Source organism: Rosa rugosa, chromosome 4 (genome assembly GCF_958449725.1).
Source record: "Rosa rugosa chromosome 4, drRosRugo1.1, whole genome shotgun sequence".
Lineage (NCBI taxonomy): Eukaryota > Viridiplantae > Streptophyta > Magnoliopsida > Rosales > Rosaceae > Rosa > Rosa rugosa.
In genome coordinates this window covers 53,368,015-53,382,558 of record NC_084823.1, presented here as the reverse complement: position 1 = coordinate 53,382,558, position 14,544 = coordinate 53,368,015, and the positions used below count along the sequence as shown (strand labels likewise).

General features: G+C 38.3%; 4 protein-coding genes across 4 annotated transcripts; 1 reads left to right on the top strand and 3 right to left on the bottom strand.

Moving 5' to 3' along the window:
- Positions 1-1,444: 1,444 nt before the first annotated feature.
- On the bottom strand, positions 1,445-5,779 carry LOC133743513 (aluminum-activated malate transporter 9-like). The gene is made up of 6 exons (XM_062171481.1): positions 4,960-5,779; positions 4,314-4,451; positions 3,937-4,206; positions 3,672-3,808; positions 3,403-3,549; positions 1,445-2,673 (listed from the first exon to the last, which is right to left on the bottom strand). The coding sequence occupies exons 1-6, from the start codon at positions 5,345-5,347 to the stop codon at positions 1,957-1,959; spliced, it is 1,797 nt and encodes a 598-aa protein (XP_062027465.1). The 5' UTR covers positions 5,348-5,779; the 3' UTR covers positions 1,445-1,956.
- Positions 5,780-6,208: 429 nt separating this feature from the next.
- Positions 6,209-7,114, bottom strand: LOC133706526 (uncharacterized). The gene is made up of 3 exons (XM_062132067.1): positions 6,971-7,114; positions 6,802-6,883; positions 6,209-6,714 (listed from the first exon to the last, which is right to left on the bottom strand). The coding sequence occupies exons 1-3, from the start codon at positions 6,980-6,982 to the stop codon at positions 6,437-6,439; spliced, it is 372 nt and encodes a 123-aa protein (XP_061988051.1). The 5' UTR covers positions 6,983-7,114; the 3' UTR covers positions 6,209-6,436.
- Positions 7,115-8,328: 1,214 nt separating this feature from the next.
- On the top strand, positions 8,329-9,516 carry LOC133742063 (non-specific lipid transfer protein GPI-anchored 10). The gene is made up of 3 exons (XM_062169758.1): positions 8,329-8,914; positions 9,006-9,092; positions 9,212-9,516. Exons 1-3 carry the CDS (start codon positions 8,569-8,571, stop codon positions 9,364-9,366), a joined length of 588 nt encoding a protein of 195 aa, XP_062025742.1. The 5' UTR covers positions 8,329-8,568; the 3' UTR covers positions 9,367-9,516.
- A 238-nt stretch (positions 9,517-9,754) lies between these two features.
- On the bottom strand, positions 9,755-11,245 carry LOC133743959 (uncharacterized). Its single transcript, XM_062172046.1, has 2 exons — positions 10,780-11,245; positions 9,755-10,170 (listed from the first exon to the last, which is right to left on the bottom strand). The coding sequence occupies exons 1-2, from the start codon at positions 11,179-11,181 to the stop codon at positions 9,997-9,999; spliced, it is 576 nt and encodes a 191-aa protein (XP_062028030.1). The 5' UTR covers positions 11,182-11,245; the 3' UTR covers positions 9,755-9,996.
- Positions 11,246-14,544: the final 3,299 nt, after the last annotated feature.

Sequence of the window (14,544 nt, the reverse complement as noted above, 5' to 3'; positions counted from 1 at the left end):
AGAAAAAAAAAGGACCTTGCTTGGGATCCCGATCCTCTCCTTGACATCTAATCCTGTCCGTCATTCAAAATCTTAAAGTTAATAATAATACTACACATCAGCAGCTGACTCACAATTGAGTATAACTGGATTCAAAAAGCAGAAAAATGTCCTCACATATTGTACTTATCTTTCACACTAAAATTATATTTGGAGATAGCAAAACAATGGTAGTAGCCCCAAACCGCATCATTTAATTCAGTGACCTTAATAGCATTTGGGAAACAATAAACGCGAACTCGTCTACAGAAATAGAGGACGAAGAGAGCATGGGGTGCCGGAACAACACAAAATTCTCTGCTGCCGATTGCTAATTAATCCCTTGCATGGAAGGAGCTAGTACCCAACCAAATACATACAAGTTCTAGAATCAGAATAGGAATGTAATCTATTGGATGAGCATCTTGAAACCTTCGCAACAACCAGACATGTAACTCTTGAGAAATATATGTCCCAAGTAATTAAGCTATAACATCAACAGATAGCTACTTCTTCTGTTGTGTCTGGAATCCTCATAAAATAGCACATCGCCAAAGCAATAACACAAGCAATTATGATTGAGGAGTCTTTCAAAATAAACAAATAATCGAACACTACATATCCTCATGGAGACAGAGCAGTAGCATGTGCAATGATTCAGTAATCAATTTGCAAATCTAATCAAAGACCCACCCGCTGCTCATGTTACTCCAAAGTCACCATAACTGAAAAATACTTCATTTGTCACAAGACTCACAACTGTCAACAACCTTATTCCAGTGGAAGCAATATGCCAATCAAACATTCTCGATCGTTTCCTCATTGTGACATAGTTCATAGTCAGAACAAGTTTCCATTATAAAGTTATGCTACAAATGATCCTTACGTGACAAAGTGGCCTTGCACAATATCCAATTCATCATCTTCAGTTGTGATTATACACAAATGAGGTCCTTGCTCATTGATTCGTTTGGGTTGTTTTCAATCACCCTCGTCTTCACAGAATCACAAGAGTGTGAATTCACTGAAGTCATCCACTCTCCACCAATATCAACACTCAAGTTTCAGGTCCACCAATACAATGAACATGCCAATCACACCCAAAACCATATAGTATAGTAGGTTTCGTCAATGACTCGCATGATTAGAGAAACCCACAAAGTACTTGAGAGTTATAATACCAAAATTGTTGTATATAAGACACTAGTCCTATGATTAAAGACTCGAAAAGATCGAGTACACCATCACTTTTCATTCCCAAAATTTCATTTTGTTTCGGCCTGAATCACCTCCTCCTGGTACAGCAGAGAAGAATCCACATAATCTCTGCTTCAAAATATCTAGAGCTAGTTTATCGTCCAATGGTATGAAAATGCAATAACAATGTTCACGGATAACAAAACTGGAAGCAATGATAGAAGTGCTAGAAGCCGTGAACATATGCCAGACTCATTATCAACTGATCCTGTTTATACTTGATATATCTGTTTGGGTAAAACAGGCATTGCATATTGCATTTATAATAAACTTAAAACTTCTTAACTACAGACTACAATTATCGTTAAAGCTAATCTGGTAGTTAATCCAGAAGCCCGACAGAGCCTTATAATAATAGTGTCTAACAACTAAATTACTCTGATTGTTATCCGGAAAGTCTGAAACATCAATTTCTAGCCTTCTTGTACTCCGTCTTATCCCTTCTCATCGTCCCATTTTGGTCCGAGTAATACTGATAGCAAGTTATCTGACCAACGCAGAAGTGTCAATCAATGCTTATAGCCATATCTTTGTCAACGAAATAGAGATCGCGCACCATTGACAAACATTAAAGCAGCCTCTTCAATGAGTAATGTCAGCAGCACCAATGGGGCTGAATTTACTTTAGAATGGAACTGATGGCAGATTTCAGTAAAGTGAAATGGCAGCCATATCTCAATTTCATGACTTAAGACAGTCAAGCAATCTGGTCCAAAACCCGCCGTGTGACTCTAATGGTTCCGGCAAGTCAACAGGTTCCTTGAAAAGTGCTGTCTCACCCAATTCCTCAAACGAGTCGACAAGATTTTGAAGCCTTGCAACAAATTCTATCAGCAGGGATGTGAATGTGGCCAACGACAATTGACTAGCATTTTCATAGGTATTTGATTCTTCCACTTGTGGCTCTGCATGAGCCTTAAATGTCATTCCTGCAGGCCACGAGATCTGTTTCATGAACATACTTCCTGAGGGTACTGGTGGGTTGGAGGGGTTGCTATCAGGAGGCGAGGTGTTCAAGCTGGCAGATTTCGCTGGTACAGGATCATCCCAACTCTGTGACCCAGGAAAAGATCTGAGGTCCAGTACCGCTTCACTAAGGGATTTGTATTCATGGAATTTATTCTCCTCATCATCCAAGTCCAGGAGGTCTTGAATTTCTGCCAGCTCCTTTGGCCGATTGCCTATCTCCCAGCTTTCTGAATTGACAAGAAGATATGATTTCTGGTCAATTTTCTTTTGCAACTCTTCTGCAGCCTCGTGCACTTCATTGAGTATATCTATTGGACCTATTTTCTCCATCTTTTTCAGTTTGTTTCCAAGTTCACGTAACACTTTAGCACCTTCGTAACCTACTCTTTGAAGCTCCCTACTAAATACTTGTCTTCGCTCAGCTGGAGCCTACAGATACAAATATTAAAAGTTCAATATAAAAAAAAATATTAAAAAAAAAATACAACTTTCAAGTAAAAACATATTGGGTGAGTGTACAACACTACAACTATTCTTATGGCTGCATCTATAAAATCAACTCACAGATAGTTTAAACAACTACTTTTAGAAGTATTTCAAATGCATGAGAACCATTAGGGATGCGAACGCCTAAAACAAGTTAAAATATCCAATGAAATAACAGTGATTCATATCTTAAATCTGTGAACGACTAATAATGATTTATACTCAATTCATACTAACTCAGAAATGTGGTAAATAGGATATATTCATGCAACAAATTAATCACACACCTCAAGTACGGAGACTAAATTATCTGTTATCAAGCAGATGGGGAAAAATTGCATGCACTCGAGCACAATGGATATTCACATATCATATATGCTTGCTGCAAGTCTCACTAGGAAAAGTGTAACAGTATAATCACCCATACAACCAACAAACATCTTGGCCTTTGATTTTGATTTCAATTCACTCCTTTAGGAGAATTGCAAATCAGAAGGAACTATTTTGAAATGAACAATACTTTTTGGCGGAAAAAAATAACCAGGGTCTCAATATATCATCACTGCCGTGGACCGTTGTACATTAAACTTCAAAAGCATAAATGAAATGAAAATACTGTTACTTTGCTGTTAGTAGCCTAACATTGGGGTTAGAGAAGGAAATCTTTAGTACCTGTATCTCAGAAAGTACACATCCATGCAATGCCATGACCGTAAAAGCACAATGCCTTAGTGCACCACTGACTTTTACATAGTTCTTCCATGGATATCTAAGCATCTTGTAACGACCATGAGGTGGCTCCCAGATAGCAAATCCCATCTTCAAACAAAGTAAAAAGGAAAAAGATAATATGTTTATCACTTTTTTGAGAAAGGTACGTATAATATCACTTCTACTAATGCAATGAACTATGCATCATCATATTGCCATAATAAAAATACCAGAGCATCCTCTTGGCTTGTAGATTCTACAGCAGATCTGTATCCACTGTAAAGTGGGTCATCAGAAGCTTGGTAGGTAAGAATTTTGGAAGGGATCCTCTCATATTCAATACAGTTGAGGTAACTACTGACGCAACCTAAAAAGTACACAAAAGGGTCAACAAAAGAAAATTGAGTATTTAACAATTCCAGGGGAATGGACTAATGGAAAAGAACAGAAATTCAGAATGTCTGAACCAAGTTTAAAGCATATAGTAAACTGCACCTTCCAAAGATTTTGCAACGCCCATGAAATTTTTTGCCACCAAGTTGTGTAGATCCTCACCCGCCCAGATGGGATATATCAATATATTTACTCCCAAACCAACACCAGCACCCAATGCAATGAGCAAGAATCGTGACACAGCCGTATGGACAAATTCCCTCGTCCTATACCCAGATACCATGATGAAACAATACGTCAACAAGAACACCCGAAATCCGTACTCATAAGGCTTCATCGTCGGGTATAGTTTTGCATAAGTTGCAATAAATCCTAGCAACCACACAACTTGACATGAGCATTTGAGAAAAGATATAAAAGAAAAAAAATAAATAGTAATACTGAGCTGAGTAAATTATACGCTGATTCCATATTCAGACCTATGATAAAGATACTGGCGACAATAACAGCTTCTTCCCACTCTCCAGCTAACCCCGATAACTCTGCCATACCCAATGCAAGGCCTCCAGCAGATAATGTCCCTAAGCCACGGTTAAATCCTTTGCTCAAAGTAGCTCCTACAGATGAACGTATACATTAAAAACAAGAAACCAAACTAGACATATACATGTTGATCAGTTCGTGTTGCAACACAACAAACAACACTGAAATAGACAATACACAACGAACTCTAGCAATGAATTAACTTCAAAGTCAAAGCCCCGCAGGTAACAAAGAAAAAAGTTTTTTTTTAAAAAAAAAAAACTACTAAACAAAAAAAGAAAGATGATAGTACTATAATCTAATCATTCAATCAAACACAACTGACTAAATAAAGACATGTAGCCCTGCCCCAGATAGAAACTGTATATAAGCACCCCTTTTCGTTTTTCAATTCTTTTCCGTGATTAAACTGTCAACTATTCCACTTTATAAAAAAGCTGCAACTTACTCCATGATTACGAGAATGCATACGAGGCCGAGAAGCTTAAACACGCGCAAATTGACAAAAGATGACATGAAATTGAGCTAAAAAAACCGAATAGAGCCAAAAAGAAAAGGGGGGCGAAGAAGAGATAAAAATACCTATGCTAAATTCAAACACGACCACAACAGTGAGAATGGCCCAAACCGAGTATCGACTGAGCTGCTTGAAGGGCTCTTTGAGGAAAATCAGCAAAGAAATGAGCATCAGAGCCAGACCCATCTTCGCGGAGAAGACGATCTTTCTGGGATCAGACTGGCCCATTTTAATAGCCCGCCGAGAAACGCCTTGCACAGTCCGGCACCACCCCACAATCTTATCGGAAACCGACCGGAAACTGCAACACCAACGAGAAGAAGAAGAGCCATACGGCTCCTGTTCTTCGATTGGGAAGAAACCCACCTCGGAATAGCGCTTGTTGGTGGAGAGAAGCCTCTCTTTTTTCTCTTGGAAGCTGCGCTTGAACGAACCCATCTTCGCTGCTGCCATTCTTTTAACGTTGAAGTGTTATGTAGAACTCTCCCTTTTTTCTTGGGATGTCCGGCTTTGGTTTGGATCTAAAGCAAAAAAGAGATGTGCTTGGGATTGAAGGAACTGAATTTTGTATCCCGGGTTTGGTTGAGAAGCAAAATTAAAGAAAGGGGTTTGATAAATTTAGCAAGTGAAATGATGAAGGAAGTAAACTCAACTCAAGTGAAGGAGCAAAAAGCTTGGAGTGAAACTTCAGGAATGATTGAGATGAGTTACAATTCCAGGTGAGATTTATGATTGGATAATGGTGTTTCTTAAACGACGTCGCAGGACTTAATTCAGGAATTAAATAAATATTTATTCGATTTTCTTTGAAAAATTATACGAATGAAATCACGTCAAGAAGGAATGAGAAGAAAAGAGGCGTGCACTTGACCAGTCGAGCATGAAAACTGAAGTGAATGAATTCATATAAACTATAAAAGCTAAAAAGTCCAATTTGGGTTAGCCTTTTTGGACCTCAACTGATAATGCAATTATTCGGCTTTCCATCATAGATAACTTGGAACCTATTTTGCATTAATTCTATACTTTAGTCTTATCAAAACATCCACGTAACCTCATTGTCGGAGTCTATGGTTTGCTTGAGTTAGAAATGAGAGTCTAAATTCTAGCGTTTTTTTGTTTTTTTTTACTAAAATATTATTGCGGTGAATGAAATTTAAACTTGAAAATTCTTCCTCTAAAGAGAACCATGATCAATTTTACTATAAATACTCGATCAGTACTAATCTTCTAATAAGTTTTGTTTGCAAATTGATAAATCAGAGGCGAAACAAGTACAATATAGTGCATGGACAATCACATCGGCCGACTTGGTTGAATAGACGTATGCAGGACTATATTGTAGCACATAAACAGCATTACATGTGCACGGCTTGACTTTGAAGCCAGATTTTGCTCAATAAGATTCAGTGCCCCTTTTGTATTAAATGTAACATAACAGTTAGTTTTACATACTAGTCCAAACAATCAACGCAAGGAAAATGAATGTTACACAAGCATGATGCATCTAGCTCTTGCAGCTCCCATCGAAACGAGACGATTTTAATAATGTTTCTCGTTGTGTATACGAGTTTCGAATTGGTTATTGCAGCTGTTGGATATGAGATTCCAATTAGAACTGATCAAAGGTCTCTGCTGCTCTTGATGTTGATCTTGCTCATTGTCATTGGTGTTACTGCTGACCTGAAGTTCTTGTATGTCGAGTATCTCAACTCGGCGATTAGTCTTCTTCCTAATCTTGATTGCTACGTCTTGTGGGATGAATCTACCATACACGCTCACCCTGCACTCCTTTTTCTCTATCAAATGTGTCTCCAGTTCTGTAAACTTACATAATTAATCATCATGAAGTATACAAATATATAGTCTTAATTAGTACTTGAATGATGGTTGATGAAATTTCTCACCTCGCATATCAAGAAGGGCTCTCTTTACTTTTCTGTAACAACCATTGCAATCGATATTGATTCTCATGAGCATGCAGCTGAACTGATCCAACATGGTCAATTTGTATCAAATAATGCAGCTACTAGAAAACCGAATGAGATTTTAATTTGGTTTGATTGATGAGCATACCTTGTCCGTCATGAACTTGTGATCAGATTTGAGAGAGATGTAATATGGTTGCTGCAGAATCTGAATGGTGGAATAGCCGAATAGACAAGTACATGCAAGAAAGTGGATAGTGAAATGCAACAATGCATGAGATAATATAGGAAATGGAAAAGGGGTATCATGAGCTGGTTAAATGCTGTTATGTTGATTCATGTTGTTGTGTATCTGTTAATGATCTTGGAATCTGATTCAATTCCATTGTCGTTTACTCGTTTAGTTTTTCTCATTATATATGCACTTAACCTAGCTAGCCAGCTAGCTAGAGCATCCCTTTCTTTTCTTGCTTCCAGATGTTCCTGTGCCAACACAAAGGCATCACTTTTCTCAATTATATATACACACTTTTCCAAATGGTAAAAGCTTCATTCTAAAAAATTAATATTCAAAGAGTGTTCGATCTTTTTTTTTTTTTTACTCCAAGGAATTAATTCTTTTTGGGATTCCAAATTTCCCCAAGTGAATGATAAATCTGCCCTTGGAACTAAGGAAAGGCCACTGCAGGAATGGCTTCATTAGTCACAATCACATTCCAATTACTGAAGATTTGAAGAATAATCAACTTATGAACTTCACTGTCACTGTCGTACAACATATATAGTTATACTATTAGAGCACAAGATAGAATATATAATACACCTCAGCCAACATGAGAGCTAGACATAGTTGAAGCTAGGATCGAATGAGATCCTTCTTTATGTAAGAGGGTTTATATTTGTGATGATCAACTTCTGCGTTCATAGAATATTAAGTACCGACTAATATTACATTTTTGGCAACAAAATCAGCACCGAGATCATCAGGTACTTCTACCGTTGAGCTGGTTCTAGGAAGTCGCCACCACTTCTAGGCCGTGTGAGGAAATAGTCGAGCAAACTTCTTCTTAACCCAAGAAATCGGAGACATGACTAATTTAGTAGTGTGAATATTCAAACTAGGCAATATTTCACTGGGTTTCACAATGTTTACCTCAACGTGTCTCACATGTGAACATTATTTTGCATTTTTTCACTCCTTGTTCCCCTCTTATTCTTATATTTTGCTCTAGTACGGTATGTAAAATTCACATTTTTTTACTATTTCAAAACCACTAATTCACTTTTATTAAGAAAAGATTTTACCTTTTGACATCATGTTACTAGATACTTCACTTCAAACTTTACTTTTACATATTACATGACTTGGGCTGGAAAAGGGGTACACCTCAAAATACACATGCCAAAATTCAGCTTAGTTTTCCAACCACAAAATTTCCTAACTAAAGCAATTGAGGGTAATATTTAATCTTAGTTACCTTGGGGGCTTGGTCAAAGAGGCAAGAAATGCATGCCGATCCAGTAGTGTACACACGCCTAGCATGTAGCAACAAACACTCAAACACTACCTGCATATGGATCTGTTTTACACCTCTGGAAATCAAACATAGCAAGAAGTCTATGCCAAATAACACACACCATACATGTTACTAGCAACTCACACAAAGAACATGCATTTCATCTATTTACTTTCATCTTGTTAATCTCTAACTCTTGTACATCAGAACTTTAATAACACAGCAAAATATGGCCTCCCTTCCTTTTGCCATTTCCTCTCTGACTCTGCTCTTTCTCATTTCCCTGTTTCCATCATCCACCCTTTCACAAGACCCCAACTCCTCAATCCCAACCGTAGCGCAATGCGCTCCTCAGCTGCTTCCACTGGCCACATGCGCACCATTTGTGCAAGGCACCGCCCCGTCACCTGCACAGTCATGCTGTGACAACCTCAATCTGGTCTATAGCCAGCAGCCTAGATGCCTTTGCCTTTTGCTCAACAGCTCTACTCTGAGCTCTTTCCCTATTAACACCACACTAGCTCTTCAGCTGCCTGCTCTTTGCACCCTTCCAGTCGATGCCTCTGCTTGTTCGCGTAAATTCTTCTCCACATTTCAACAAAAGAAGGTTAATCTATGACATTTCTGAGTACATTCTTTTTCATTCTATTTCTGGCTTTGCTACAGGAGCACAGGTGCCACCTAGTACCCCTAGTTCTCAAGTTTCCTTTGGGGCAAACAACACCTCACCTGCTACTAACTCTACAGTGGCTGGTATGTGAAAACTATCCATCTCTTACGTTCTTTTTATAGTCCCTCTAATCTGTATGCCTTCAGAAATTATCAGCTAATTTTGACTTGGGTTTTGTGATTCTCTATTATTGGGATTTCAGCTTCTCCAATGGTTCAAGCTCCACCGCCAAGACCAACCACGATGGGGGTAGGGTTTGGCAGAAATGCAAGTAGTGGTCTGAAATCAAAGACTGGAAGTTATCTCACAGTGACGTTGATTATCGCTGGTTTTCTGATGCCAGGAATTCTGTTTTGAGTGTGATTGTACTAATTCTACCCTATTATTGTCATGTATGTGTTCTTATGGTGTGTTTACAAACATTATGTATTACTTAGGATCAGTATGGAATATTATTAGGTTTGCAAAAGTAACTTCTATCAGTACAACTATCATTTCATTCTGAGGTTAGTCATGTTACTGAACTTATTTCAATACGAAAGTGTGGTTTTAACTTTTAAGTAAATCTGAAGTCTGAAGACGTGCATTCTCAAAAGCATTCCTATAAAGTCAAAACACAGAAGCAATGAATACTAGTTTACTACTATTAAAAGTGTTGGGGGAGTAAAGCAGAGCATAAACCCAGCCACAAGTTTTCCTACATGATCCAAAGATCACAGAGAAAGCTAAGATCTTAGATTAACTGTGAAAGAAAACTAAATTGATAGATACTCGGACAATGTGCTTAAAAGCTCAATACTCAGAAACATTTCTGTATCGCTACCACACCAGAAAATCAAATACATTTCAGAGAAAAATAAAGTTGTTATCTATTGAACATTGCCTTACAAGTTGAGATATAATCTCTAACATAGTTTTTCTTTGCCTAGGACTGTATCATGTATCATCTGATGTAGAGGTCATTGTTCTTTCATTCTACAAAGACCACTATTCCAAACTAGGAGCCACTTCAGTTGGGTTGGATTCAAAGACATCCGGGCTAGAACCCTCTGGTTCTTCTAGTAATTCGCGAGACTGGATCGCATCTTTGTAAGTAGGAGTCTCCTTGAAATCAGTTGCCCCTTCATTGAATGTAGCAGCAGCTGCAATTGCTCCAATAAGCTGCCGAAAACAAAAAGAAGAGGGAAGGAGCAAACATTAGCCTCACATGTTATCTAGACTTCACACTCTACACTTTAGCTATTAACAAATTCCCTACCAAAGGAGGCCTTTCTTCTCAAGCATTAACCAATTTTGCACGCTAAATCAATCTTAGACCTTGATAAATTTAAGCTTCAAACTGAACCAATTAGCATTGGATTGAGAGGCCTAATACTTTTGTGACCTCTTATACAAGGTTTTACATTTCCATATGGGATATCAACATGCTCTGTCACACTTAGACCCAACAACATAAACAACTTATACCGAGTGACGTGGGAGCGCATGTAGCTGTTAAGCAGCCAACCCAATGCCAATTCGCTAGGCAGCTCATTCCTTATAAACTCTTATGCAAGGTTTTACAGTTTCGGACCCTAACATATGACTACCTAATCAAATACATAGGAAATGTTCAAAAAACAAATCAAAATACATAGGCATTTGATCTCCCCTGTTCTTGAAGATTTTATTTTATACAACAAGTTAACCACAATGCTAGTGACCTTATGAACCAATTAAACAAGTTGATGACAGTTCAAAACGAAACCAAAATGAAGAAACTTTACGTACCGCAAAGCCAAAACCAAAAGCCCACAAGTACTCGACAAAGAATCCAAGACCGTCCCACTGTTCACCTTCCCAGAAATCCGGCTCATCTCCCGGAAGCTTAGGCAAGAAGTAGCCATCATCAATGTTATCGGCAGCGAGGCTTTCAATCTCCGCCGTCCGTTGGTCTTGTTCTTGGTCCTTGGTCGTGGTGTTGCTCCTCTTGTTGTTCTTGTTGTTGTCCAGCCTCCCGGTTCTGGAGGTGAAGCGCTTGGCGGAGACCACGTGGAGGGTTCTTCTTGGGGAGAGGGGGAAGAGGATGTGGCGTTGGGAGGAGAGGTTGGTGTACGGGTGTGTGGTGGAGCTTCTGTAGAGGACTCTGGCTCCGCCGTTGGTACCGCCACTGTTGGCTATTGTTAGAGCCATGAGTGGAGGAGAGTGAGAGAGAGCGAGTGATCACTTCTGCTACGATTGAGTGCAATCTTTTGTGGATGAGTCGTTGAAAAGATAATGGATGTTTTTTCGAAATTGACCCGACACGATACGACCCGATTTGTTTCTGTATTGGATCATCCCAGAAGGCCCGAATTCACCTTGGCCCAAATAGCAAAACGACCTCATTTTTTCCGTTTAATTTATTCTTTCGGATCATTATATTTATTCCCTAGTTCTTTACTCTTTTTTTCTCTTACCGAAGCGCAAACTTTCATCAAATAGAAAGTTAGAGGAACAAGGGCTAGTACAAAGAAAGCAAAAACGCCCGAACAACAAACAAACCCCATTCCAAAATCCCAAACTGAGAAACCGTTGAAACAGAAGCAGACGTCGCCGTAGAAAAAAGGTGGCGCTTTATCGACACGGGGACGCTAGAGCACACCGCCAGAAGCTATCACAACCAAAGGCGTAGCTACACACGGGCTCCGCTGGGCTACAGCCCACCCCAAATTTTGAAAAAACATTAATTTATAGCTTAATTTTAGTTTAAAAAATTAAATATTAAAAAGTAACCCACCTCAAATTTCTAAAGTTAGCCCATATGCTAATTTTTTTGGGGTCATATCTATGTTATTTCTTTTTTTGAAGTACTTGATTGTGTTTTATTTTCTATTCGGCTTTTGATAGACATATTCACATAAAAAGCTTGCTGTTTTTAGGTAAATTAGGTCAGAATAAGGGTTGGCTAGAATTATGATACAAATTTCATAATTAAAGATTTTTTTTTCTATTCAAGAGAACAAGATAAAATTTGAGTAGATATGTTCTTTTGTCTTAGACTTTTGTTATCGAATTTCTATCAAACGTTATAATGTTGATTTTTTTGGATCAGTTAGCTATTTGATTATTTAATATGTAATTAATATATGATGTGGTTTAATTTAAGGAAAGAATAAAACATGTTACTAGTCAAACTTAGGAAAAAAAATAATTTAAAGCATTTTTAGTAAACTTTTATTAAATTTTTTTTTAGCCCACCCCATTTTAAAATCCTAGCTCCGCCATTGATCACAACTATGACTATCATTGGGCAGTAAAAAAGGAACAACTATCGAAAAGGAGCCGCGGGAGGAGGAGATCGGCATTGAGTAGCCACCATGGTGAAGGTCATCTGGTAGCCACCATGGCTAACACCGTCAAAGGTAACGCCAAAAAAGCAAGCAATGATAGTGGTTGAATAGGTTAATTCAACCACAGAGGCAATGGTCCAAAAAAGCAAGCAAAAATGCCTTTGGAGACAAAGAAAAAGTGAAGAAAGTGAAGGAGGAAACAAAGGAATGTGAGGGAGGAAGAAGATGGAGGAATCGGAAAGGGCCACGGTAGGAATCGGAAATACTTTTGGGCTCATTTTTGAGCCCAAAAGTATTTTGGCCGGAGACTTAAGAGTGTTCAGTTCGCTGGGTTGATACCTACGGCCCAAAAATGAGTCTACTGTTTATATTGGGTTACGGCTTCCCCCAATCCAAAGTTGATTAGAAAAACGAGCCTTTATGCAACTAAAGTAGTGGAAATCAAATAGAAATTAACCATTCAATAATCATTTTACAATAAGGAACTGCCGAATCCATAAGTATAAATACAAGGGTTCTACAAATTACAAAGCCTCCCCTGGAGCAAACCCTCAACTTACGTTGAACCCACAGATAATCAAGGAGCGGCTTTACGCCGAGAAGCTAAAGATTGCCTTAGCAACCTTTGTGGTTTTTGCTTTCTCCATCTTCCCAGTGATTGCTCTACTCAACCTACAACGTTGAGTATCGATTATATATGTGACACTAGAAATCACACCAAAATGCCTTATTCTGTTAAGGCAAAAGAAGAACCTTGTGATGAGATTGGTGCTATCCACGTCCACAAGCTTGAGCAAGAAGTCAAGTCATGGACATCCCGGACGATCACACCCCACGGTGTTAGAACACTGCGCACATAGCAAAAGAAACTATTTGCTAGCCTTCTTGATCGAGCCAAACAAGGGCAGTAAAGGGAAAGCCGAAGAAAGAGACTAGAAGCCCAAGATGTAGGATGGAACCTAGCTAGAGAAAATTGCCCAGAATGAGCGGAGAAGAAAACTATCAAAGCGGCAGAGAGAAAACCCAACGCAAGGATGAAGGCTATTTTTTTTTTTTTTTGGCAAATAAGGATGATGAAAGCTAATTCTTTACTTTAGTTGCCCTTTTAAGCTAATTTTGAGTTATACATTTGAATTTAAAATCAATTTTGAGTTATACATTATTCAATTGATTTTAACAAATATTACGAGAACCATTATTTAACGAGCTCTAATACAACTACAATACTCCTCATTTTCACGATCTCACTTATGTAAACCAACTTCATCTCTTATATGTTGACTGTTAGACTTGTATCTTAATAATCTACCGTTGTATAAGAATGTTTTACCATATTGAATCCGGTCACCGTTTAACAACTTAGGGGACAATTTATAATTTGAAAACTAGACGTTCTTGTAGGTTTTCTCTTTTTTCTTTTGTATGAAAAGAAGAGATAAAAGGAGTAAACCTACTTACTACTCCACGAGTCCACGTGATGATTAGAGAAAGAAGAGACAAAAGGAGGAAGAGCCAAAACCTAATACAAAATAGAGCGTAAAGATAAAGAAAACTGGGAAAAAAGAATGAGTGGAGGAGCGCTCATCACATTAGAGTGATACTATAATTTCACTCCTAAAATTGTAAACCACACTCCCACCTTCTGAATTTTATATTTTTATAATTGTGTTTATATATCTTTCCCATTCTGCCCTCTCTCTCTCTCTCTCTCTTTCTCTCTGGAACTTCTCTTTCCATCTGCATGTTTTCCATAGACTCGAATCTCAATCTCTAATTCTACCTCTAAATGAAAATGAAATGGATTCTTTTTGGGTCTGACAACAAAATGGAATATGATCAAAACCCATAATTATTGAGCAAAACATTCGAAGATTGATAGGCATGAATTTGGGTATTCAGGGCATGAAGCTGGACGATTGTATTAGCTAACAAATTTTGCTTTTGGAGATGGTTGTTTGGCAAGAGAAAGTGGTAGAATTGGAGGTGTCGGATCCATCTTTGCCAAGAAAGCGATTTGGCAGATACGTAATCCAATATATGTCTTTATTTTTATATTTTCAAATTTCAATTTCAAGCAAAGTACAATTCTCCAAGAGGGCCGATTTGCTAGCTATACATATGGAGACCTCCAATTGTACGTATATGTCATCGACCCATCTTTGCAGAGCCACCTCCCTCTTGGCAAGGGAAGCCACCAAGTGCGCGGCGGCATTCCCTCTACGGG

Bases quoted from the DNA above. Each gene is read 5' to 3' on its own strand.
- LOC133743959 (XM_062172046.1), bottom strand. From the start codon at position 11,181: ATGGCTCTAACAATAGCCAACAGTGGCGGTACCAACGGCGGAGCCAGA. The intron at 10,171-10,779 runs GTACGTAAAGTT...TGTTTTCGGCAG, and splicing joins CTTTTGGTTTTGGCTTTGCG to CTTATTGGAGCAATTGCAGC.
- LOC133743513 (XM_062171481.1), bottom strand. From the start codon at position 5,347: ATGGCAGCAGCGAAGATGGGTTCGTTCAAGCGCAGCTTCCAAGAGAAA. The intron at 3,809-3,936 runs GTGCAGTTTACT...TGTACTTTTTAG, and splicing joins CGTTGCAAAATCTTTGGAAG to GTTGCGTCAGTAGTTACCTC. The intron at 2,674-3,402 runs GTACTAAAGATT...TTGTATCTGTAG, and splicing joins GTGTACTTTCTGAGATACAG to GCTCCAGCTGAGCGAAGACA.
- LOC133706526 (XM_062132067.1), bottom strand. The intron at 6,715-6,801 runs GTGAGAAATTTC...GTAAGTTTACAG, and splicing joins AGCCCTTCTTGATATGCGAG to AACTGGAGACACATTTGATA.
- LOC133742063 (XM_062169758.1), top strand. From the start codon at position 8,569: ATGGCCTCCCTTCCTTTTGCCATTTCCTCTCTGACTCTGCTCTTTCTC. The intron at 8,915-9,005 runs GTAAATTCTTCT...GCTTTGCTACAG, and splicing joins CGATGCCTCTGCTTGTTCGC to GAGCACAGGTGCCACCTAGT. The intron at 9,093-9,211 runs GTATGTGAAAAC...TTGGGATTTCAG, and splicing joins TACTAACTCTACAGTGGCTG to CTTCTCCAATGGTTCAAGCT.